We start from the raw sequence: 25,146 nt of genomic DNA, 5'->3' as shown, positions 1-25,146 counted from the left end.
TCTTAAAATTCTGCAGAAACAGATGGCACTCACCCACAACTGAAAGGATCACACAGATGAAAGGAAAGCACATTGGTGAGGTTATGAGTCAGGCAAAATGGTGGGGGAAAAAAACCAACCAACCAAACAAACAAGAAGGCAGTAAAGAGGTATAAAGTTGGATTAAAAGGAAGATAACTTACGAAATCTTCTAGAAAAAGACTTGCAGCCTCTAATAAGAGATACTGCCTTCAGTAATAACCAAATCAGATCTCAGAAAATACAGATGCTAATATAAAAAAACTGAAGGGAAGACAGATGAAAAAGCATGTTTTCTTGCTTCACTGCCCCCCTCCCCTCGTCCCTTCTTTCATATTAAACAAGTATAGAAGAGACTTTGAGATACCAGCTAGTCCAGCTCACAGCCCCCAAGACAGCATCAATACTAACTGTTGGTAAAGCTGGTTCCGAAAAACTTGACAAGGCTATGTGTAAAGTGACAATTCGCACACTCTGGGACTCTGCCGCCTTTGCTAGGTCACAGTTAATATCATTCATTTTTTTCCCCTACAGTTAAATAAACTCTGATTTCTTAACAATTAAATTAGGCCTAGTTTTGCAAACCTTATTAACAACCTCAGTGTCTTTTATTCTTTTCTATTATTCCTTCTATGTTGATAAGCTAGTAACACATTAGTAAATGAGACGATGGCAACTGGGCTGAAGAGCTCAGTTAAATTCCTATAGGCAGGTAAACAAATTATTAGAAGAGAGTGATACCTCTTGAAATTTAGCTGCACATTTTCCCAGAATATTATCACTACAAAAAACAAGCTTTTATTAGCTATTAAACTGCCAACCCAAGATTTTGCAAGACAACAATAATTCAATAAATCTTCTATTCAGAGTGGTTCATTTCAAGGTATACCAATAGCACCAGGAAAAAATTTAAATATAAAATGCTATTTCAGCAATTTCATTACATCTAAACACTATATGTGCTTGAAAACAATCCATCAGAATATAGGAACAGCCAAGTACATTAGCTCTTAAGGAGACATGGCAATTTTAAAAACAACAGAAGCAGGAAAATAAAAAATGAAATTGTTTGTTGCCATTACATTTTCTGTCATGGCATAATGACTTCCCCACATAATTACTATCTACATTAATAAAACAAAACCAAAATTTCTACACAAACATCTAAAAAGATGCCCCAAACGTCTGAAAAGATGCCCCAAACCCTTGACTTGTGTTTTGCAAATTATTTTACTCAGAACAAACAGAACTAAGTGACACTAATGAAAAGACAGTCAGATGGAGATTAAATAGTACCAGACCTCACAGATGACACATTTTCATATGAGACAAGAATGAACATTGGAAGCAGATGGAACATTTGAAGCCCAACAGCAGTGCAAAGTCACTGTGCAGAAGAGCTTTAGGAAAAACAAAAATTTCAGCATATCACAAAGGGGTTTTTCTCATTTGTTGGTTTGACTACCTTTAAACTAAACTCATTTTACCGAAGTTCATTTGGAATCCCAGCAGTACAGTTTAGTGCTTCTTTAGAAAGATCACACACCATCATTTATTCCCCATCTCCCTTTTTCACCTGCTATACTTCTCTCCCACTGAAGTTTATTGTTGGATTTCTGGAGTTCACAAGAAGCATTAAAGATAGCTTACTACCTAGCACATGTATTAATGCTGATCATTCGGTCCTATTCATATAGCTCATGAAGAAGGAGTACATATTAACTCAAGACAATGTCCAGTGTCTCCCAAACAGAAGCAATGGCTGCAGAAATGTATGACTGCAAATGGGAGTGAATACTAACAAGAAAAGGGGATGGAGGATGCCTTTAAGTTAATTTATTCTCAGGTTTTCCTTAGTATTGTAAACATGATTTAATTAATATTGCAAACATCTACTAAAAGTAGCAGTGTATGGTTTCTCTTTAAGTCCATACATGAATTTACATAACTACAATCAGTCATTCAATTTATGCCTCATTTCTCCTAGAAATTACAGTATCAATTGTATTTAATAAGGTGCTGTAAATGAAAGTCTATAAAAATTATACTGTTTAGCTCAGTATGAATTACATTATTAAAAAATTAACAACTGATGTCACTACTTGATTCAAAACACTTCTTCAGTTACAGAAATTTCAATTAGAGCTAGTACAGACAAACACTATAGTTTTTCCCCTTTGAACAATGCTTCAAATCTAAATATTTGCATCTTCCTTTTGTTCAGATGTTCTTTAGGATTATGCTCAGATGTCTCAACATTTGAACACTGCATTTCTCAATAGAAGCCTAATTCTGACAGAGAACTTCAAGCACCTCTACAATATAAACACGCTTACACACATGTGCAACTCTATTCTTGTGTATATACACAAGAATAATGCCATTAATGACGAGATAATGATTATGCATTTAAAAATAATTTATTTTCCTAATTTTATTATTTCAGAACTCAGTGCTTTGAGATGATGACGATTTATAGCTTTGCACAATGATGAACAAAACAGTGGTAGTAGCCAACTAAGAAACACCTTCCCTCAGACCAAACAATCCCCTTCAACATTTACAGAGAGTAGCTCAAAACAGTCAGTCAGGAAAACCCCTAGTTTCAAAAGGCTGTAATCAGTAAATAAGAACACCAGCTGAAGTACAGTTAAAAGTGTTGCCATAAAGGATGAGAAGTAGCTAAAGAGACCAACACCCCCGAGAAAACTTCCCCTTTCCCTACAACACATGAAGTAAAGCTTTACGTTGCTGTTGGCATGAGCCTATGCTGTCTTCCAGCTTCGAAAGTCGGAGTACACTGTTAGTGAGAACTTTAAATCAGTCTAATAAATCTTAAGTATTATTACTGTGTCTTCGCAGGAAAAGAGAAAAATGCTTCTGTAGCAATGACTATAAATAGAATGTGAAGGCTGGATATGCAGATCCAGCACAGGGTTTGGTTTCACATAAATTATATATAGATATTACAAGTATTATGATTTAAAGAAGTTATATAAGTTCTCCAAATTGTTCCAAAAATTACTGGGATGAAATATCTTTTGGTAGTTTTTATTTTATTTTACTTATTTTTTTAAACCCAAATCACAACCATTCTAGCACAGGAAAGATTATTTCTTCTTGAACTAACTTTCTGTAGTGTATTTGCCTATGACAAAGATCACATGGGAATTATATAGTTCTAAATTTCTCAGTTTTAGCTGCATAAACAGAAAATTTATATCACAGAAAGTAATTTTAAATCTTTTGTACTTGAAAACTTGTTTTTATTCGCAACTTCTCAAAGATTTAAGAGCAAAACCCAACAGGTTTCATGCTACAGTAATTCTAGCTTCTGGGCTCTTAGAAATGGCCAAAAATGGTGTGGTCTCACCTAGTAAAGAATGTGGGAGAGAAGAGGTGCAGGAGAGGAAAAATATATGGGAACTTACCCAGACTTTTGATTTGTGCTGAATTTCACTCAAAAGAACAATCACTACTATTTTGCATGAGTTGCATATTTATGATTCCAGGTTTATGTAAGTCTGTGAACAGTTAATATTTCAAATAAACCCATAACATTTTAAATACTGGAAATGCATAAATATATTTTGTTTAGATCCCTCAATTAGCTAAACTAGTATTTTAGCCATACACCAGGACTACAGCTGCAAAGGATCATTACTTTTTACAAACAATTAGACAATTTTACAGCTGCTATAAAAATTTCAAAGGGATTAGATGGGAAGAAATACTTTCTGAAATATTATTTCCATTAAAAAGGCAAATTTTTTATTTTTAAAGTTTATCTAGACATGACAGAAATCAAAATAGAATACATTCATTCATTTAGGATAAAAGTGAGTTGACCCAAAATGAAACAACCCTGATCTGATATATTACCATATACAGTATAGCTTTTTCTATGAGTTTTTCGTTCCTGTCTTTCAAAAACTCTATAAGACAATGTAAGAAATACTGCTATATATTTCATAGTAACTGTCAATGTTTAAAAATAACTCAAAATTCAATCATTATCTCCCATCCTCACAATTATATTACTCTTGCAATCAGCTTATTGAAATGCCCACATTAAAACAATATATTCTGAGTCCAGAATTCATGTCAAACAGCAGCAGACTGTCCTGTGTAGAATTTATTTATGCACACGCACACCCACTCGAACAGCTTCCTTTTTTAATAAAGGCCTTAATTAAATGGAGCATTTCTCCCAGTTAATTACTTGATTTCCCATAATTTCACGTGTCCATAAGAAAATGAGGCATATATATATCAATTATGACAACAGAAACTGCAAAATATCACCTCATCATTAACACTGTAAAACTAAGACAAAGAGCACAAAGTCTTATAGGTTCCAAATTTGGCATTTAAAGCCAAATGTTAAAACCCTTGCATGTTGTCAAATACTCAGTTCTTCACATTTATAAGTTATTTTCTAATTCTGTTTGGTCCTACACAAAACCATGCAGTTTTCAACCATATACAGTGCAAAGGTAAAAAATTTTAGAGAAATTCGTAAATTAATCCTAACGCCTCTGATACAATATTGTAAGCAAAATTGGACATTTCAAAATAGTTAGCATTTCTTAGGATTAGATGGACAAAAAACTATGCTTTGATTTGCATAATTCAGTTCCACATTATGCTGGTGGTGCCTAACATCCCATCCACCATGCACCCCTCCTATATGATGCAAGGCTAGCTGTCTCTAGAGCTTCCAAATCCATTTTGGCAGGTTTTTTGAATGCATATGTTCATTACTGGATTTTTTTTGTATTTATTTTTATTTTCCAAAACAAACAAAACCAGTAATCTTTCAGTGACATTCAGCTCCACACTTTTTCTTCCTTATTGAGATGTCTAAACATCCCTCCAGTCCTGTCTACTTAATGTTTTAGGGAAAACAACAAAGTAAATTCCATCAGTCAGTGTAAACGAGTGCAAAACTTGTAACAACTCATCCCAACAAGAAATACGTCTGAAGAGATATCAGAAATTAAAGTTACAGATTTAACACACATACACACCCACAAAAGAGGAAACAACAGAGAATGTTTTGCAATACTATCTATAGCAGATGTTATAAAGCTTCCTGTGGAATACACAAACTATTAAAAGGCCAATATAAAGAATCACCAATTCTACCAACAAAATCAGAGATGACTGATTTACAAAAATCATTTTAAGAGAGTGCACATAAACTTCTGTGCAAATATTATTACACATATTTATGTCTGATTGTATAGCTACATACACAGTAAATGTAAGAAATAATATTCAACATGACAATATTAATCACTAGATATTAACTACTTACTATTAAGAGCCATAATATTGTCTGTTCCTGGATGATGGAAGTTTATTCCCATACGCCCTGCAATGTAAATAAAAGCTATTTTTAATGTTTTTATTTCAAAATTGAATTAAATTTATTAATATGAAAAATTGCTAAAGGGGATGAACAGTCAGGGTAGGCAAATCTTCCATCTACTGAAGAAAGCTTCCCAAGAATACATATTTACAATATTTAACACTATAGTACCTTTAGTGTTATGTACTTAAAATACTTGAAAAATCACAAAATAAAGAAATAATTGGTTTTTAAAACATCCCTTTGTAGTGGGAAAGTATTATGTTTACCCTTTCAAAAATCAGGCCTCAAAGTTCAACCTTGCTGCAGTTATGCCATTTATAGTAGGCTTCAAATAATGAATTCAGCATTATAAAAGCTCCACTTAATAAAAATAAATAAAATATGTAAAAATATATATAATAAATGTTTTTTCCATACTACCTGGGACACCAGAAGCTCTTGAGTTAACAGACTGTTGGAGACAGAACGCTTACCCTGTTTTTGTACTCTTTCCTAAAATCTGCTATCACTTAGTGTTTAGTAGAGGAAAAATAGTGGATTGGAGGGAGCATTGTTCTCATGGACTACATTCATATACACTTTGAAAATATTTATTCTTGACCCATAATATGGGACCATCATACACAAAAGGTTCACCATGAAATTGCAATGAACTCTGCTGGTGCCAGTTTCCAGGAAGCTAGAGAGATGCAAAATAGTACCAATTTTCTCAGATGACATTTAACAATTGAAAGTTTGGCCTAAGAAGATCTGTGATGACTTCAGGAACTAAGTGGGAACAAATTCATACACTGTTACTTTCTTTCAAAGGACATTTAGTCCACAGAAATCTACTTTTATTGCCAAAGCAAGAAATGAGCCAACTCTACCACTCTTCAGAGTAGTTTTAGTATTAGATACTATTTAACTGAGCTGAAGTATTAAAAACTTACCCTGAATAAACTTTGTAACAGGACTTTCTTAATTAAATCTCCCAAAACAATTTGAAAGCTGTAATTTATATTAGTATTGGAAAAAAAAGATATAAAATGAACATTATAGCCACATAAAAATTTATTTCAATAAAGTAATGTACATAAGTTACAAGTGTTGTAACCCATTTCATTTGCTCTCCATATCTCTAGATTTGTGGTTGGTTGAAGACCAAGGCAGCAGGCAGTTTACTTTTCTTCACTACCTTGACATTCAACCATGGGAGCTCAAGATCCACTCACTATCCTGAAGAACCAGTATAAGCATTAAGTTCCTGTACTTCCGCAAAACCAGGTTTTAACAAATAAGCTTTGACAAAGCAGAACTAAAGCCAATCTCCTCCAACATTTTTAGATTCTATCAAAAGCCTTCTGTTTCCAGTCACAGAGACTGCTGTGCTGTAATTAATACTCTTTCTGAACAGATGCAACAAGAAGTTTCAGTACACTTATGAAACTGTCACAAGCAGTTTAAGAAAAGCAAATATATATTTTCTTCACATTATAATTTTCTCATTCCTTTGAATAAAATACATTTAAAGTGCTGCTACAATAAGCCTATGAAGCAAACAGCACCTCCAGAAAGAAGTGGGGGCAGAAGGAAGGTAAATAAAATTTTCATATTTACTTTCCAATGCTCTGAGCAAAGCTTCTTAAAGGGATCTTCATTAACTTCTTCAGATTTCCTAATTACAGACATAATTCTCCTATACATATTTTCACATAAATCTGGCACTGCAAAAACATTAAAGCTGCTATTATTTCAATTAATATAAGCTTGTGCTAAAATAGTTCAGGTATCCTGCCAGATTGACATTAATTCCCCCTTCCTTAACAGCATACTAATGAGCACAAGCTTACAGATATTACTTGCAAGGAAAAAAGGTGTATAAAATATACTTATAAACTAATACTAGTAATAGAAAAGAGGAAACTGCTACCAAAAAAATAGAGTAAAATTTGAATGCATAATGTTTGGATGGGCCCCCCTCTTTTCCTTTGCTGAAGTTGAAATTCTGCTGTTTGACCAGCTTCAGAAATAGAATCGTATCCGTGACATCTGGGTTTGTTTTTTTCTTCCCTCCAGGCTGTCATTGGACCAGGTGCTGCTTGTGTGACATTTTGTCACCTGCCCTTGGCCTGCTATTTTTAAACAGATCTTGTCAGCTATCTTTTAAGAGGAGCAGAAAATACAGAGCAGCACAAGCAGAAGGACTTGTTCTCACACTGAGCTAAGCAACGGTGTGGGATAATTCTGTGCATGCTCAGAGGTCCCCCAGTTCAATTCTATAGAAACACACAAAGTGTGTTCAAAACACACCTGTATTAAAAGCTTTCAAACCAGACTGGTAATACATCAATCTTAAAACAATTAGTTACCAATAATGATATAGCTTTTCATATTAGCTAGAACATTTGAATATCTTGCTGTTTGAAGGAAACGATTCAATTGAAACAAGTGGTCATATGCAGATTACAAAATGCATAATTATCTAAGAAACAAGAAGAGAGCACAAAAAGGAAATTATAAATTTATTCATTGAAAGGTGCAATGTAAAACTGTGAAATGTAATTAAGAACATGTACTTTCAAGGACCTATTTGGGTTAAACACAGAAATTACTATCAGAAAACAATTTTAAGAAAAGCACATGTATGCTACTTGGAATTTTATGAAGTCTATATAAACACATATTTCTAATTATAGTTTTAAATTTAAATCTCTGGATAAAATTACTACTTTTCAACAATCTTAAGCACAATAAGGAGAAACACGAGAAGTTAGAGCACAGAAGTTATGGTCTCCAGCAGTTCACTGAAGTCATAAATAGGAACCCTTCCGGTAACAACATCCCCAGTACTTGCGATTCAGTGTACATCTGCCATTTTCAGTTTGTTGGTCTTTGTTTCATAACTATCTACTACGTATATTTTAAATTACGTGCTTTTATAACACGCACTTATATTACTGCAGTTAGGTTGCAACAATATCATTCTTTTACATAAGTCTTTTCAATTAATAATTTAAAAAAATTAATCCAATGGTATACTTCTTGTTCTTTAAACATTTCAGAGTATAAATGAGGGTTTAATGATTCTTATATAGCCCAGGCTGTTCTTTTGCATATCTTATGTCATTAAATTCCTTAAATTCTCTCTCCTAACAGCATTTGGAGACTTTTCTGGCTGGACTGCTAAGTGCTCCGCTGCATGTCCAATAACATGCTTGTCATGGCAGAGAGATCAATTCCTTCTTAGAGCACATCTCAAGTACACGCATCTTCTGTCTTATACTGGAAATAAGATGATGTTAAATAGAATTTAACTTCACTTTATCCTTTGTAGAAGAGAGTCATGGTTTTGAAACAATTCTTAAATCTTTCCAATAACTTAAGTATACCCTTCCCACGTATGAATCTTCATTAAATCTTTCACAAATAGATGATCTGTGTTTTTTTAATTGTCTAGATCATTTCAAGGCACATGAACAGTTTTGAGAATGTTGTTCCAGAAATAACAACACTGAATATCAGGCACAGTTTTACCACCACTAGAGTTTTTTTGACAGTGCCCAGTGCCAGGCTTGCCTATAGTGGCCCCCTTAATCTCAACTTTAATATCCACTATTTTTAGCAGCTATTCAAGCTTATGAGCACAATCTGTTTACCAACTAAGTGTCAAACCAATCTTTGATTTCATCTTTGTATATATGTGCTGGTATTACCATTATTTTCCTATGTCTGAAACAAACACTCATGATTAACCAGTTCCAGACCTATAACTACTGGTTTTGATTTCAAAGTTAGTTTTCTCTTTATTAATTTTCTCTTTTATATTCATTTTCTCTTCTTAGGTGCTCTATGGATTTTTGAATTTGTGAAATCCTAATCAGCTCCTGAACATGAGCACTCACTCAGTGAAGGATTTTTAAGATTACAGTTACCTATATGTATCATTTTCATGTTACAATCAATGTTGGTTATATATTGAGTAAAACTTCTTGTGCTGTTTTACCTCACGGCTTTCACCAAGATTGACCTCTTATACCAACTGGACAGTAAGTATTTGGCATGAGATTTGCTAGAAAATAGCAAAGCTGGCCTGCTTTTGACCTGTCCTGAACTTACTGGGAATGACAACGTCCTCTCACATAGTTCTTAAGATTATTATTGATATCAATTACAAGTTATGACTAGAGACTACAGTGGCAAGGTCAAATGAAACTGGCAACAGGATTAGGTCTGCTATACTTCCTGAGTAATAATACCTCCTTCATCATTCTTATCTCTTCTATCAAATTATTTCAAAGTTGGTGCTAACAAAAGGAATTACAAAACAGCGTTAGTTATTTGGATGGATAGGTAGCAAGTGGGGTAGAGCAAAGTTTAGACCAAAAAAAGTGCAAAAAATCAAAGCAAGACCAGTAGTCCCTCAAACATCTGAAACAAGTTTATTTTGACCCATAGGTATCTGGGGGTGTAGTTTACAACACAACCTAATATCCCCCAAACACATACATCCACACCCCAGCTCAACCATGAGTCTTTGCTCCATGACTCACAAATGGCGAAAAAGCATGAAGCGTGTGTGTGTGTGTATATATACAAGAGTTTTAATCATTTTAACCTGAATAGACCTCAGACCATTCTCTCTTCACTTCCCCCCAAAATACAGACACCTGAAACTGATGCTACACTAACTCAAGAGACATGCCTAAAACAATTTCAAAAGCAAGAAGTATCTAAGCAAGGGTTTGCATAAAGAATTGTAAAAATAAAAGGTAACTCTCTGAAGAAAGTTGTTGGGTTTTTTTAATCTTTTTTCTTTCCCCTTCCCCCCTACCCCTCCCTTTTTTAAAGTCTGTCAATTATTCACACCCATAATTTAAACACCTACTTGGGACTTACATATCTTTTACATATTAACATACTCAGCAGAACAGAAATATATTGTTTGCCAGAAGGCAAACACAAAGAACTATCACTGGGTTTACATGTATATATTTTTACTGTGCAAATACATATTGTGGCAATGTGAACAGAAGTATATAATTATCAGCTATGAATATCTGTAATAAAGCTTGCTGATACTAACTTCTTCCTATCACTGACTAAAGAAATATATGCCATGAGTAGAGAAAGCAACCTGTAAAATATAACAGCATATACATCACAACGAAATGCACTCTTCATAAGTAAATTATATTGCTCCAATAAAACACAAAAGTCTTGCATATATATAAGTAGTGCCAACACTTTTAGCTTGAAAAGCTTTCAAAATATTAGTACTTTAAAAGGAAGACAATGAACATAAGAAATGTGGCTTTACTTGTAAGGCATAGACAAGTATATGTACACATATACCCATTCTACATGTTGTTCTAGAACTGTATTCAAAAGAACAATATTGGTATTCTTATTGATGAGTTTGTGGGGAAATAAAATAAACCAATATGAAAGCACTTTTCCATTAGCAATCTATGCTAAAATATATAAAACCCTTAAAACTGCAGAGAAGTGAAGAAAAGAAAGATAGAAAACCAGCTTTAGGTCTCTGAAGCCAGTCTTCAATAGCAGAATGAAAAAATCAGTATAAAGAGAAGGAAAATTTGGTATCGGTATCACCATGCCTTAAACTAAACAAAGCAAACAAAAAAACCCCACCAATCCTGCCCAAAACAGATACAGCAGGTCAAAGACGAGGATCTGCTGGATGCCAGCAGAAAATTAAGAACTATGATCATACTACAAGATTGTTGAAGAAAGCACTTATTTTAAGAAATATGAACCATTTAATGGTCATATTCTGTACAAAAAAAAAAAAAAAAAAAAAAGGACAGGATTTTCTTAAATAAACAGAGTTTCAAATGGAAAGGAAACAGAGTATGTTTCCTTTCAAAAGATTAGCTTGAGTGGCCTAATTTGACACAGAAATAGATGTGCAAAGATATCTGTCTGCTCACTCTGGTTTTTCACGTGCATTTACAGAAGAGTGTCTGATGAGCACTGAGGTTTTGAGAAATGCTGTTAAAGTGAACTTTTTTCTAACGAAAGTGTTGCAAAAAGCTCTAACTGGGTGGCACCATTTCTAGGACTGAAATGACAACATTTGTTCTATTTGCACAACCTTTGTGTTCAGTTGCTGACTGGAAACACAAATAGGATACATTCACCTTTCACTTTTCTCAGGTCATGTGGCAAACACTGCTTTACTTGCAAAAAGCTTATGAACAATTAGAGCCAAACAAAATCTAGTGACATGCATTGAAGTTAACTGAAGATCAAGATGGAAAAGTAAAGGTCCATTCTATATGTATTACAATACTGTCTAAGCTGCATATAATCTTCAAACACTGCCATCAGACCTTATAAACAAGTTAAATGTAAACAGGAAATCTGAAATTTTACTTAGTTTTCATATGACCTGATACAGTCTTTACAAACTTCAGTTTTCTGTTGTGCAAATATATGAGCGTCATGCATATCAAGTATTGAAAATCAAGATAAAAGGTTTCCCAACAGATGCTGTTGTTACCTCTGAACTCTTGTACATTTGTACTGTCTCAAACAAGCTCAGAACAACAAATGCTAAAATAGAGAGCATGTACATTCTACTGAAATATTATTACATAATCAGCACATATTTTATGTGTCCTTCTACAGTATGATATCCAATAAAGTTAGTTTTAATAAAGCCTAGTCTTGAAATCCTCCTTGTACATGTGTTGGCTCCAAATACTCATAAAGATTTGTCACATTGACACTTATAATAACCTTAGAATTTTTGTTAGTTAGGGACTTGCACATTACAAAGTTTGTTTCCATTCTGATATAGAATAAAACCCAAATATTACAGTTATCTACTGCAACAGTAAATTTAAAATAAATATTTTGATGGGACATTTCTCTCCTAAATTTTATATTTTTATTCAGTTTCATGACCTGTCAGTAGCACATGTGCATAGCATATGACCTAACACAGCTGAAATATTTTAATTATTTAAAAATAGAATAAAGGCAGCTGCTAGTTACTACTGATCAAAATACTTTTATAGATCGGAGTGCCTCTGTTTGTGTTGCAATGCAATAGTTTGACGTGGATAAACATATTGCAACAGCAACATATTACACCATAGACAGGAGACACTTTGATGCAGGAAAGAAATAGTCAGTAGTAAGTAGCATCTACCCATAGCTATTCTGATAATTCAGTTTTGCCCTACAGCATTAGGTAGAAGCAGCATATAAATACCAACAAGATATGAAACAGTGCAAATGTATCCTTTCCTTGTTAAAACAACACTCTCCCATGTATTCACAGAGTATAATATATTCTATCAGCAACTCAGCAAATAAATAAGACAGTTCAGGAGAAACATCTCAGAGGATATTGCACACTTTATCATAAAGGCCTGTTACGACTTAATAGAGGGAACAACCAGATACCCTTGGCCATATACAGTAATTCGTCTTTAACTAGAAGAAGCTTAACAAATCCTTTACTATACTTTTTTTTCCTCTTTATTTCCTCCTTCTTGACAGGAGAAAAGGATTTATGAGTATTGACTGACAAAGAAGAACAATACTGAAGCTGGTCTTGATGGCAGAGAAAGCCAGTAAGAAAGTCTGCCCAACTGTCTTGGGAGAAAAGAAAATGAGACTTCCTTTTTAATAAGTTTACAGTCTTTAAATTTCAAAGCATGAAAATGGCAAACAATTTGTAAAGTTACAAAGTTCCCAGGTTACAAGGACAGCAGAACAGGAACCTACAGCAGGGTACCCTTATCTAGACAGAAAAGCTAAGAAAAACAAATCAGTTTTAGACAGAAGCAAAGAGCTGACACTGAACACCTTCTCCCAAGTTCGGGCTCAAAATGAAATGCAAAATAGATGTATAGGCTGGTAATTTATCTAAATCCAAAAACCTCAAAGCTAGGTATCAAATCTCTCTTACAGCAAGAAACACCCATTAAGAATTAAGTAACCCTACCTCTCCTAGCTGGAGAGCACCAAGTCAGCCTGCCAACCAGGCTGAGTTAGCACTCGCTCAGTATAACTAATTCAGTATTGCAAGACTGAGGATCAGTTAGTTTCTGCTGCACTAACAATCCTTCAGCCTTTCTCTTGTTCCACACTTGAAATAAACACCTCCCAAAAAGTCACTTAATCACACGCCCTCTCAAGGCCAAGTGGAGCATACCCTGAAAGAAGTGACCTGCTTTAGTGACCTTGAAATAAACGCAATCTCCATGGCCTGCAGGACAAAGTCTGTTCATAGCTCAGATTCAGAGGAGGTATGAAGTTTCAACTACTACAAACAAGACAACAGAGACTTTCGCACCCCTGAGCTTCTCCACTACCTCCACTGAACAATGCAGAGCATGAGAAAACTTACACCCCAAAACGAGAAGAAAATATTCCAGATCTATTTCAATTTGGTCTTCTCATCAGAATCTTTTATGGGTAAACCTCCCATCCACATTCTAATCTAGAGCCTTTGTTCTAGATCCAAGATAATTATTTTTTGTTTCAAGTATGTGCTGGGATGTGAGGGGGCATATATGCCAATAGGGGCTGTGTTCCAAGCAACGTTTCAAACTTCAGATAAACCACCTGCAATATTAATGAATACATATACAGACAGTACTTCTAAAAATACACATTCGCTGAAGACTTTGTTGCCAGCAGCAGGCTAAAATGATCCTGAAATAGCTGCACTGGCTTTGTAACATGCTCCAAGACATGTATAGCTTTTCTAGAATTAAATCTTTCTGTATTTTCAAAATCAAAGGCTTTTGGTACTCATCTTTTCACCTCTTCCACCATTTGAAAGCCATCTCATTATTTTTCTTTGTTTTTTAAACTGTGATTTTTGTGGTTGTTTTACTTTCTATCTACACAAGAAAAAGCTGCACAAAACCTAAGAGAGGACAGTCACAGATGTCAGAGGAAGGGAAGATTTAAAAGGAAAAAATCCAGTTTACTATGAAAGACAGAGGAGAGAAAATGAAGAGGAAGTAGCTCTGAGATTTGCTTAAATTGGTAAGATTCAGAGCAGCTGAAATTTCACACAAGAGGCATTCACACAGGAATGTCTATGAGGAATTGAAAAATCAAGTTGAAGTGCAGAACCAGTATATTCAAAAAGCTTCAAGGTGAATATAAATGAAAATGTGACAATAACTTAAGAAACAAGCAAAAGCAAGCAGAGTTGATTGCTTATTTTCTCAGGGTGATTACAGACTATAAAGGAGAGTGGGATAAATAAGAAAAAAGAAAGTGAGTTTAGAAGACAAGATTAAGTGAAATTTGAGGAAGACGCAGCAGCTGAAAACCTTCGGCATCTTTAGTTGAGGAAAAACAGGAATTGGAGGGACAGGTGAAGAGTCAAGACCAATGTTTGCAGGGAAACAGGTTTTTATGAAATTGAAATAGTAACATAGATCTGTTTAACAAAAAGGAAGACACCACTTCTTGGAAGGGAGAATGAACATGTCCTGAAACAGCCACTCACGAATATTGCCAGTCATGCTGCATAGTGTGAAGACAGCAGTAGAGGAAAGTGCATGCTAGGTCAAGCCAAGACTGGAGGTTAGCAAAGGAAACACTGCAGTTAAGAGGGAGGAGGAAAAGAAAGCAAGACAGGGAATTAACTCTCAGTGGGGAAAAAAAACAGCTGGGCAGAGACAGAGAGAGATAACTAATAGTAAACAAGATTTCTCCAACAGTTACTGGACCGGAAGCTAGAAGAGAGCTAAGTAATGAGGCAGAAAGGCCAAAACAGGTGAGCAGCACTGAGTGAGAAAATGAGTTAGAAGGAGCACATCCAGTAAGTGATAGAAATGTTAGTCTGAAAAAAAGTAAAACTAACAGTCCCACTAGCAAATGGAAAAGATCAACTCAAACTTTGCAATTAATATCCAACTCTTTCAGTTTACTTTTTGAGTAGAGGGAAACAGTTCCTACTGCTTTCAAATGTACATTTAAATTAGCCAGTGTTCTACATAAATTGATAACCTAGTAGAGATTAAAATATTAAGTTTGCTTTGGAAAGGATACTTTTCTTGAAAAGCATGAAGATGCTTAATGAAACCAAGAACTTAATTTCTGTCTCATGCAAAACACCAACATTAAATAGTGTTATGACACTCACGTGCAGCTGTGAAATATGTCACTTGCAACACTTCATAGCTCAGCTGAGAATTGGAAACTATTCTTAATAGAATGACCGGACAACACAAAAGAATTAAAGATTTTTACCCATTATTATTTTATGTGCTAATGTTCTGATCAAAAAAAAAAAAGTTTTAAAATGGTTATAAAAAAAGACAATAACAGAAGTATAAGCAAAATTGCACTTATGTTATGGTCTTTTTCTAGAGTAATACAATTTCTAATCCAATCTTTCTCATTTTTTCCATGCTCAGGTTCATATGGAAATTCAGCCTTTAAAAAACTCGGCTCATTTTGTATATTTAAATAAATACTGATTTAAAAAAACCCATGAAGTTTTAGCTAGATTATAACACATTTAATAAGACATAATAAATACTTAAATCTACTTACTAGCAATTTGATTTGGTTTGTTTTGGTTTTTTTTTTTTTAAATACCAGCCATGTGAAATGTATATCCAGCAGAAATCTCAATTTTGTGAAGCTTGTTTTTTTTATGTTTCACGTTAACACTTATTTTAGAGGACTGTGATCAGTATACACAAGACAGTATCTCTTACCATTTTAGACAGCTGAATTAACAGCTAAAGACATATGAAGGCTATAGCACAGCAAATTTCAAGATAATAGTGGAAAGCACAGGTTAAAAGAGCTGAGAGTACAGAACCCAGTTTGGTATGGTTGTGAAAAAAACCTCTGCACCCAGAAAGATGGTAAAAAAGGCACAAGACCTTAGACCAAAAAAAAATATTTTTTCACATATATAAATATATAAATGGGAAGGGGAGCAAATGAGGCAATCACGACATCAGAAAAGTATGTATAGAAGCATTAGAAGCATTGCACCAGGGGAAGTTCAGACTAGCTATTAGGAAGCATTTCTTTACAGAACGGGTTTTTAGGCGTTGGAATGGGCTGCCCAGGGAGGTGGTGGAGTCCCCATCCCTGCAGGTGTTCAAGAGTAGTCGATTTAGAGCTTAAGGATATGCTGTAGGTGGGAACTGTGCTAGGTGAACGGTTGGACTAGATGATCTCCAGGGTCCTTTCCAACCTAGATGATTCTGTGATTAGCATAGGAAGTGCCATAGATAACTAAATTTCTTCTCTATCAGTTCCAGAGTCCTGACTTAGTTTGGGAATCGTAGAGTTTGTGAATCATTTCTAGTTCAATACTTCCTTTGTATATGGCTTATTATTAGTGTCAGTTTCAAAGTCACCAAGAATACATGTGAGCAAGAATATGTACCTATTTTTAAACCTAATCAGTGAAAGATTAAGGCAAAGGAGTGTGCAGGTTGATCGGGAATATTTATTCATTGAAATGCTGCCACAGCCTTTCACTGTTCAGTATCAGCTAAGTATTAGAAATTATTTCATCTCCAATGTTACACCTGGTAGAAAAAACAGTTTAGTAGCATAAATAAAACTTTCCCAGCACTTAACAACATCTAATAGCTTTTGGCTCCCCCTAATAATTTGAAATCCAAATTAAGATACATTTTTTAAAAAGAAATCTGAAACAACTGTAGAGAGTAAGCTTGATATAGTGGTTGTTTTTAGAACCCTGTATACTAGCTGATACAAAAATAAGACTGGTATTAACTTTGAATAATATGTTGAACATAACAATTGGACTCCAGTTGCACTATACATTTTCTGAACTGAGTGATTGCAGCAGGAGACCCAACTGTGCCATTTGCTAATAAACAAAACCAAGTTTTGGAAATGTCAGTTAGATAATATTATGATTGTGCACTTATAAGAAATGTATACACATTTCACCTTATCTTCCTACAGTAGAGATGATTATCTTAAGATGGGATAACAGAAGTTTTACAAAACTGACAACTCATTCATTAACAAAAAGTTTACAGCAATTCTGAAAAGCTGATTTTTGTTTAAACACCAAGCAAGCATGGACATATGAATATTCCTAACCTGTAAAATGATTCCTCCACATTATATCAGCGAAACTCATTGGTGGGCCACTGGGAGGGTAGTGTTTACCTTTCAGAGGCTCATGATCAGTCCTTATCATATCCATTAAGGAATTTTCCAAAGAGTGCAAGTTAAAAGTGTCATAGGGCCTATTCCGGTCCTAGAAGAAAAAAAAAAAAAAAAAAGGAAAGACTGTTAAAGAAAAACACAGGCTCATTTCTTATTTTATAAAACTCCCATATCCAATTCTACATTTCTTCTTGAAAGAACTTATATTACAAAAACCTTGATAAATATAAGCCTACAGTTGTTAAAATGATACCCTTCATTTTCCAACTACTGCTTTCACCCGTACAGCTATGCAGAGCTTTTCGATACTCCTAAAAACATACCTACAAACAATAGTTAATTCTAAACATTATAATTTAAATAAGAACTTAGAAATAAAGCAGTATTAATGTTTGCACTGGAGAAGTGAAATTGTTTCAGAGTTCAGAGACTTTTGTTTTACAACATCATCGTCTGCCTTCTGCAACAAGTGCTACCTTAAGATCAGAGTAGAAGCAAGTAATGCTGAAGACAACAGGAGGCACCTTCGTTCCAGAAGGTACCAAGTAATTCTTCAGATGTCTAACATGAATCTCACAGGTTTAAGCAAAGTACACTAGATGCAAGACAAAACAAAAAGCAAGATAGGATATGTAACACTTTCACACTAGGGCACTCAAAAACCTGAGCAAGGGTTGGTTTGTATTGTTTGAATCTCTCGTTTTTCATTCACTATAGTTCAGATTCTGTTTTTTAAGTAAGTAAAAGGGAGAAAGAAAACAAACAAACACACACACACCCCCCTTTAGCAGGCCTATTAAAATAATCAGTTTCAAAGTTCAGGAACAATCTTATGGAGGGAACAATCTACCCATGCCCATGTATCTAGAGTACCGTAAGCAATGGGACAGTACTCTAAATACATATATCTAGAGGATATGGGACAGTAGCAGAACAGCCCCCTATAGTCAAAAAGTTTCTAAAACACATTCGTTTTCTTATTCTCATCACTATAATTTTAAAAAAGTAAAGCACAACTTTGGAAATCATAGCTGGTTTTCTTTGTACACTGTATTATGCTACAATTAATAAAGAGTAGTATAACATTGTACTGTGCAAACTGAAACCTTCATTGTAATATTTCCCAAAATTCCTGGAACAATGTCTTTCGCATGCTGGTTACTATAAGATAATCTTCCTGCTTGAAAGAATAAAATTTAAAATACTCAGATAAGCGGCAGCAGTATCCATAGAAAATATATCAAAAGTTTTGTCTTAATAAATACTAATTCTCTTGAACCTGCTTTTTTATTAGGTGGTCTTTAAATAAAACTAAAGGAGAAGATGAGTTCACTGGTATAATTAAGCTTTCTTTTAATATTCCTGATCTGGAATTCAAATAAATACATGTTATTAAAGGTTTGCTGTTACAGAAAGCTCCAAAATACAGATCTTTTTACTGCCAAAAATCTCATGTTCCCACAGTCTGCCTGCTCTAAACTGAAGATTCAAATTCCCTTCTCCAACATGCTAATGTTGTATTTTCTGTAAACGGACTAGAATTATTTTCTTCACACATTTATTTCACCTACTGAGCATTTTTTGGAAGTCAAATGTGATGTCCAAAGAATTAATACTTCATTTTTTTAGAAGCTATACTAAGCACTAAAGTTCAAATGAGCTCACTGATGTCCAGTTTTCATTGTTGATGATTTTTAGGTCTTCTAGAGCTGTTTAGAATGACAACATTTGTATACTGTATTGAAAAGAGTACTTGTTCACCTATCCAAGTGGATCAATACATATGGAATATAAAACAAAATTTATGCCCAGGAAATCTAAAATAAATCGGGAGCGAGGGAGGGAGGCAAACCCAAAACTCTGAGGTAATCTTTTTTTCCTAACAAAACTTTATTTTGGTTAAAGCAACCTACTGCTTGGTAATACGTAATAGAAGAATTTTTTTTCATATTCATTTTCTTAAAAAAATGCAAAGCCAGATTGAAAAGACAAGCGTAACATGCACGTAAAAAAAAAAAAATCCATTCTTGCAATATATTAGTATCTTGATTAAATAGGATCTATATTATTCTCTCAAAGCAAAAATTTTAGTTGTCTTTTTCTTTTTGTTTCTTTTAAATATCCTTTAAATAGATGTACTGTGAATATGCAAGGAGGTCAGGTGTTACAGTACTGAACTATGGCATATTTTTCAAGAGAAAATACGAAAGCAAACATACAGCTCATATCCTAAATAGGGGTGGGGAAGTATTTTTCAGTCGGATCAGTCCCCTGATCTGGTTTACTATATGTAGCAGAGCTGAGCTGGCAAAACCAATACTGGCAAGAGAGCAAAAGGGCAGGACTGCTGCTTTTGCCACAATGATAGTTTATTCCAGCTTTAAACATTCCCAAGATTACAGTCTTAGAGGCCGGAAAGCGTGAGTTCAGAAGAGGACGTAGCCTACAAATTTAATTTAATTGTCCTTTATTAACATATGTATGTCATATTTTAAGTTTGCTACTATAGCAGCAAATCTCTGGGAGGTCCTACTTTGTTCTAAAACTTCCCAAGGAGCTGTGCACATGCACACATTAGAAAAGGGAGAAAAAAATGGTAGCATCGAAGGCAAGGACAGGTTTTCCAGAATGCAGGATGTTTCTAACCTTTTAAGGGGCATACAAACCTACAATATATTTTCAAGATTAAATTAGACCTACATTGGACACAGGCAGATCAATTTAATCAAAACCCTTTACCTAGGCAATGATGACACCACTATAGTAACTGAGCAAGTTAAGTAAAGGAAGTTTAGACACAACAGATATTTATGAGTATGTTGTGGCATGTGCATAAGCATAACGCATGCTGACTACAGATTTTGTAGTGCGGGTGATAAAACAAACAAGTCAGAGCTAACATTCTAGCTCCTACAGAAAAGGGTTACTACCATTTTTCTTAGTAGCTTTCATTGCAGTAGTAACTCATTTTTACTCTGCAGATTTGAAGATTGTTTCCTAAATTCAGCAATTTCTTCCAAGAAGCCCGGTGCTTCTGCACACACACACAGAAGATGATGTTTCCTTATTTCTCAGCATGAGCAGGTTCTCCTGGTTTTGTGAACTGATACAGTACCATCTCCCAGATTTGCCTTTTACATTCTTTCCACAGGTTACCAATCTACTGCCAAACAAACCCAACAACAGAAACAATTCATAAAGGTCCTTAGTAGCACATAGGAACTTTGTAAGGAAGTTCTGGGACTAGGACCATGAATGGAAATCAAAATATAAAATACAGAATGATAAAGCAGAATAAAACATCTGGAAAGGAAATTTGAAAATCAAGACAGCCTGGAAAATCTGCTGGGATCTTCTAGAGCAGACAAAGATCCTAAAACCCACTTAGATAAACTACATTATGGATAAAAGAGAGATCCCCAGCTACAAGGCACTCACTGCCCTTTGGCTACACAGCAACCATTAAGTTAGAAGATGATTAAGTTCACCCTGCCCATGTTGGATTGTACTTCAGCTGTGTACAGACCGCAGCTCCTTCCTTGGTTGTTGCTAGTACACATGGCAGCCTATTTCAGTTCTTACAACACTCTAGGCTTCAAAGAAAGAAAAACAGCTTACTAATAACAACTCAGAAAATATATGGGTCCCAGAACTTTAAATCCTAGCCCTTGGATGTTACATATACATTCATTCACGACACTGATTTCCATAAAGTGTATATGTTAAGCATAATGAAAAATTACAAATACATATGCAGGATCAGATTTTTGAAGGATCACAAAAAGAAATGGACCTGCAGTTGAAGTTTGGTCTCAACTTTCTACCTTTAAATATCTTACTTGTGAGGCTAATTAAAAATGTCACAAAACAGTGTCTATAATCTGTTTGTTAATTTTTTAAAAAAACAGCAAACAGTAACTTTGCCAAAAAATAACTGCAGTCAAGACACTAAAATGAGAAAATACCATAATTTGCATTTTACACTTTATGCATATGTATTATGCTAGTTTTAATTACCCAACCATAGTAATTTTTCAGAGGCACACAATGAATCAGCTTCAGGAATGAATCAAAACAGTGCTTTGAAGAGGTCTGTTTATCTCTAGGACAGATTCCTGTGTTGCTTATTCCAGGAGATGGCTGAGGTATAATCAGTGTGTCAGCAACTTCCAGGAGGAGAAACGACATTCTTAAAGTTATCTTAATTATAAAACAGAGATTACTTAGCAGTACCTGAAGTATGTAATTGACATGTGTGCGTATCATTTGAAATCAAAAGAACTTTTTCCCTTTGTCATACCCTGCAATGTGGTGTGCTTTGTCCTGCCCCCTTCAGACTCAGAGTGTGGGCATGTAAGGGCAAGGCCTACCTAGCACTACTTCAGTTCCCTCCCAATAGATACAAAGACTATGTCTTTTCTGGTAAGAGGGAAAGGTAAAGACTGAGAAAATCTGACTACATTATGGATGATAAAGCCATATAGCTAGGGCCATAATAGGTGTGAAGTGTACCTTAATACAGCCTGGCTTCCTCATACCTCTTTCAGCTTGAACAGGTAGCTCAAAGTAATTGGAACTAAGGAACTAAAAAAGGAAATGACCAACATATCCCATGACAGAGACATGGAGAACATGCACCTTGCTCCAAAAACTGAAGTTCTATGTTTTTCTTCTGCCTCTGCAGAGGATTATGGCAGCAGACACACTTGACCATTAATTGATTAAACCACAGTCACAAAGTGAAAAGTTTTACCCTGAGAAATCATGTCAGGAATCTAACACATTGCCCAAGACTAGCTATCATCCATACTCAAAATCCTTAACCATGTATTTTAGCTTGTGTTGAATCCTTGTTGGCATGGTCATCTGCATCTGTAGCATTGAGCACACATTGAGCTGAGAGATTCACCTGATCTGCCTGGGTTTTAAGTATGCAAGTAGCAAAACTTCAGGTACCTAGACCCTTCCAAAGATATATTTCCCTGTGTTTATATGTTTTGGTCCATTCCCTAACTGACTTCCTATTAAGCTTCCAAGCTTCCTATATTCTGAACAATATCTCAGTTTCGGTAATTTATTTCAGTGTTCTGCATTTTCATGCTGTCCTACATTTTCAAGCTTCTTTGCACCAGTATGTGGCACAACACAACCCAAGTCTGCTGAGCAACAAGATGGCCTCCACTCACTGAACTGTTAACTGTTTCCAGGAGAATACCAAAACTCCACTTAGGCTTACAGAAGTCTCAGCATTTTTTACTTACCAGATTCTGGGACATTACATGTAGTATTTCAATCAGAAGGAAGAGATTGGATCCTGAGGAATGGTTAAAATTCTTATGGCTTAAACAACTTTCTTACTAACGCAGACTTCTTCACTGTGGTCACTGCTGTGTTTCATTCTTCTGTGCCTGACATAAGCCTGGATTTGGCTGCACAGGATTGCTAAGCATTGCCAACTAAAGCTGAAGTCAATGGAAGCACAGCTTTGAATAAATACGGGATAAAATGCCAGCACTGTTTTAAACTGGGCTCACTCACTCTGTTCTAGCACCTGCAGCAGGGCTTATTACTAAGAACACAAGGAAAACAAGTTTGTCTCACTCCAATATCCCAATCCACAGCAGCAAAAACAGAAACTGCGAAAGAAGTATTACGGAAGTTCTGCTTGGGATATGCTTAATCTGCCATGATGGTGCACATGAATGATCACATACAGCAAGCTCTAAATACTCACTGAGCAATCTTTAGCCGCTAGCAGCTTAAGCTGTGATGCAATTCCACTTGCATTCTCAGTAAAGTTAAAAAAAAAATCTTTCAAAAGATAGAAAATCTAAGGAAATCTATGGTCACATGGTGAAGTAAAATGATCACTTTGCAAGAGAATCAAAAAATTGTAAATAGCAAGTGTTACTTCCTTTGCAGCTTGGTGCTGGAATACTGCCAATAACAACATGACTGACAACACAGATGCATGCAGAACTAGAATAACCAGAAATTTCAGTAATTTTTTCCTTATATTGCATTTCATAAAAACCTAAAACAAACCAAATAAGGAGTCATAAAACATAGGTAGGGGGGAAAAACAGGATAAATTTGTCTATGCCCATGGTAAAGAACATTACAGCAGAGCTACTAGTACTAAGTCTTAATGGAATTTTATTTTAATTCTGCTTTCTTTTTTAATCTTTCCAGTTAATTTTGGATAGTATTAAACTAAGTCGGATTTATTATGTTTCTTTACTGAAACAAAAAGGGGAATGCTTTCTTATGTTATTATTGCTCTTGAAATGCCCACAGAAGAAACACATCAACTTTTCATACGTTTGTCTTTTCTCCCTACCAACTGTAGGACATTTTACTCTCATAGGTGTTCAGCGGTTTACTGGGCAAAAGGTGATTTTTAAGCTTTTTCAAAAAGCTTCTAAGAAGAATAAGGAATTTTAATACAAATATAAAACATATCTAATTGTGTATAGATTATGGAAACATTTCCATATAATTTGAAAAATAACATTTCAGAACTCTAGTTAATGATAATCATCTTGCCGGTGTTATATGAACTTTTATAGCTAACATGCAAGAACTCTAATCCAAAAGCCTTCAAAACTTAGATCTACTCAAGCAATTTTTCCCCAGAGAACAGTAAAGGTTGTGTTCAAACTTTACCCCTTTATAAATTCTGAGTTCTAAAATGTTACCAGAAAACTAAAATCTCTCAGTGAAATGTTTGCAATTTTTATTTCCAAATGAACTAAAATGCACAGAAATAGGAAGAGACAGAAGAGGCATTTTACAGAATTACCAAAAATAATATAAATTATATTATTCATTTTAAAGATCATTCTATTTTGCAGTTAAGACGAAATTCCCTTTTTGTATACACTTAATACATGCTCAAAATACATATAAAAAAGTTCAGGCCTTATAGCCATAAGACTTGGCATCATAATCACTTAAACAGAATATCCTGACAAGTTACTGAATATTCAATATTTGCTTGCAAACTGCGGGAAAGAAAGTAATAGAATTTAGCCTGTCTTTTTCTAGATAGAAGTTGTAGCTAAAGGGCAGAGAAATACACTAACTGTTTCCCTGGTTTAGGCAATTCATGTTTTGGAGTTCAGGGAACAAACCACAATATGGCCCTACTGGATACAAATATAAACATATACGTATATACACACACATATATTTATCTGGTTCTATATTATATGCTTTATTTCTTTCACCAGAGCCTAAGTAATAGTCTACTTATTGTGTTCTTTGAAGTACCCTTAGCTATTCTTCCAACGCAAATTTTTATGATATACCAAGCATACTACTTACACAATCACTAGTGTTTTTTCTCCACCTCAGATTCAAAGACAGTAAAGCACCTAGTCAAATGCTCAAATCACCTAACCTAATGCTCCAATAGGAGCTTATTACCAGCAAACAGAAATATAATAAACTTAATATTTCAAACATCTTATTTTTGCCATAAAATAATTAGACACTGTGTTTTACAAAACCCAAATCCAAACACACATACCACCTCAACACCCAAAAAATCAAAAGAATTTACAAAACAGCTATTATTCTTACACCCATTACACTACGGT

The 25,146-nt window shown here is 34.7% G+C and overlaps 1 protein-coding gene across 9 annotated transcripts in view; it reads right to left on the bottom strand.

Moving 5' to 3' along the window:
- CPEB3 (cytoplasmic polyadenylation element binding protein 3) overlaps window positions 1–25,146 on the bottom strand; it is a 96,870-nt gene that overhangs the window by 45,958 nt on the left and 25,766 nt on the right. For 7 of the 9 annotated variants that reach the window (XM_074907484.1, XM_074907481.1, XM_074907482.1 and 4 more), the window contains exons 3-4: window positions 17,477–17,636; window positions 5,339–5,395 (exon numbers count right to left, since the gene is read on the bottom strand). In XM_074907484.1, coding sequence (XP_074763585.1) covers window positions 5,339–5,395; window positions 17,477–17,636 — 217 coding nt within the window. The remainder of the gene's footprint in view (window positions 1–5,338; window positions 5,396–17,476; window positions 17,637–25,146) is intronic. The other 2 variants (XM_074907488.1, XM_074907489.1) reach the window with 1 other exon arrangement.

The sequence above is a fragment of the Athene noctua genome, chromosome 5 (genome assembly GCF_965140245.1).
Source record: "Athene noctua chromosome 5, bAthNoc1.hap1.1, whole genome shotgun sequence".
Lineage (NCBI taxonomy): Eukaryota > Metazoa > Chordata > Aves > Strigiformes > Strigidae > Athene > Athene noctua.
Note: the sequence above shows the minus strand (reverse complement) of the source record. Positions and strands in the feature narration are given on the sequence as shown.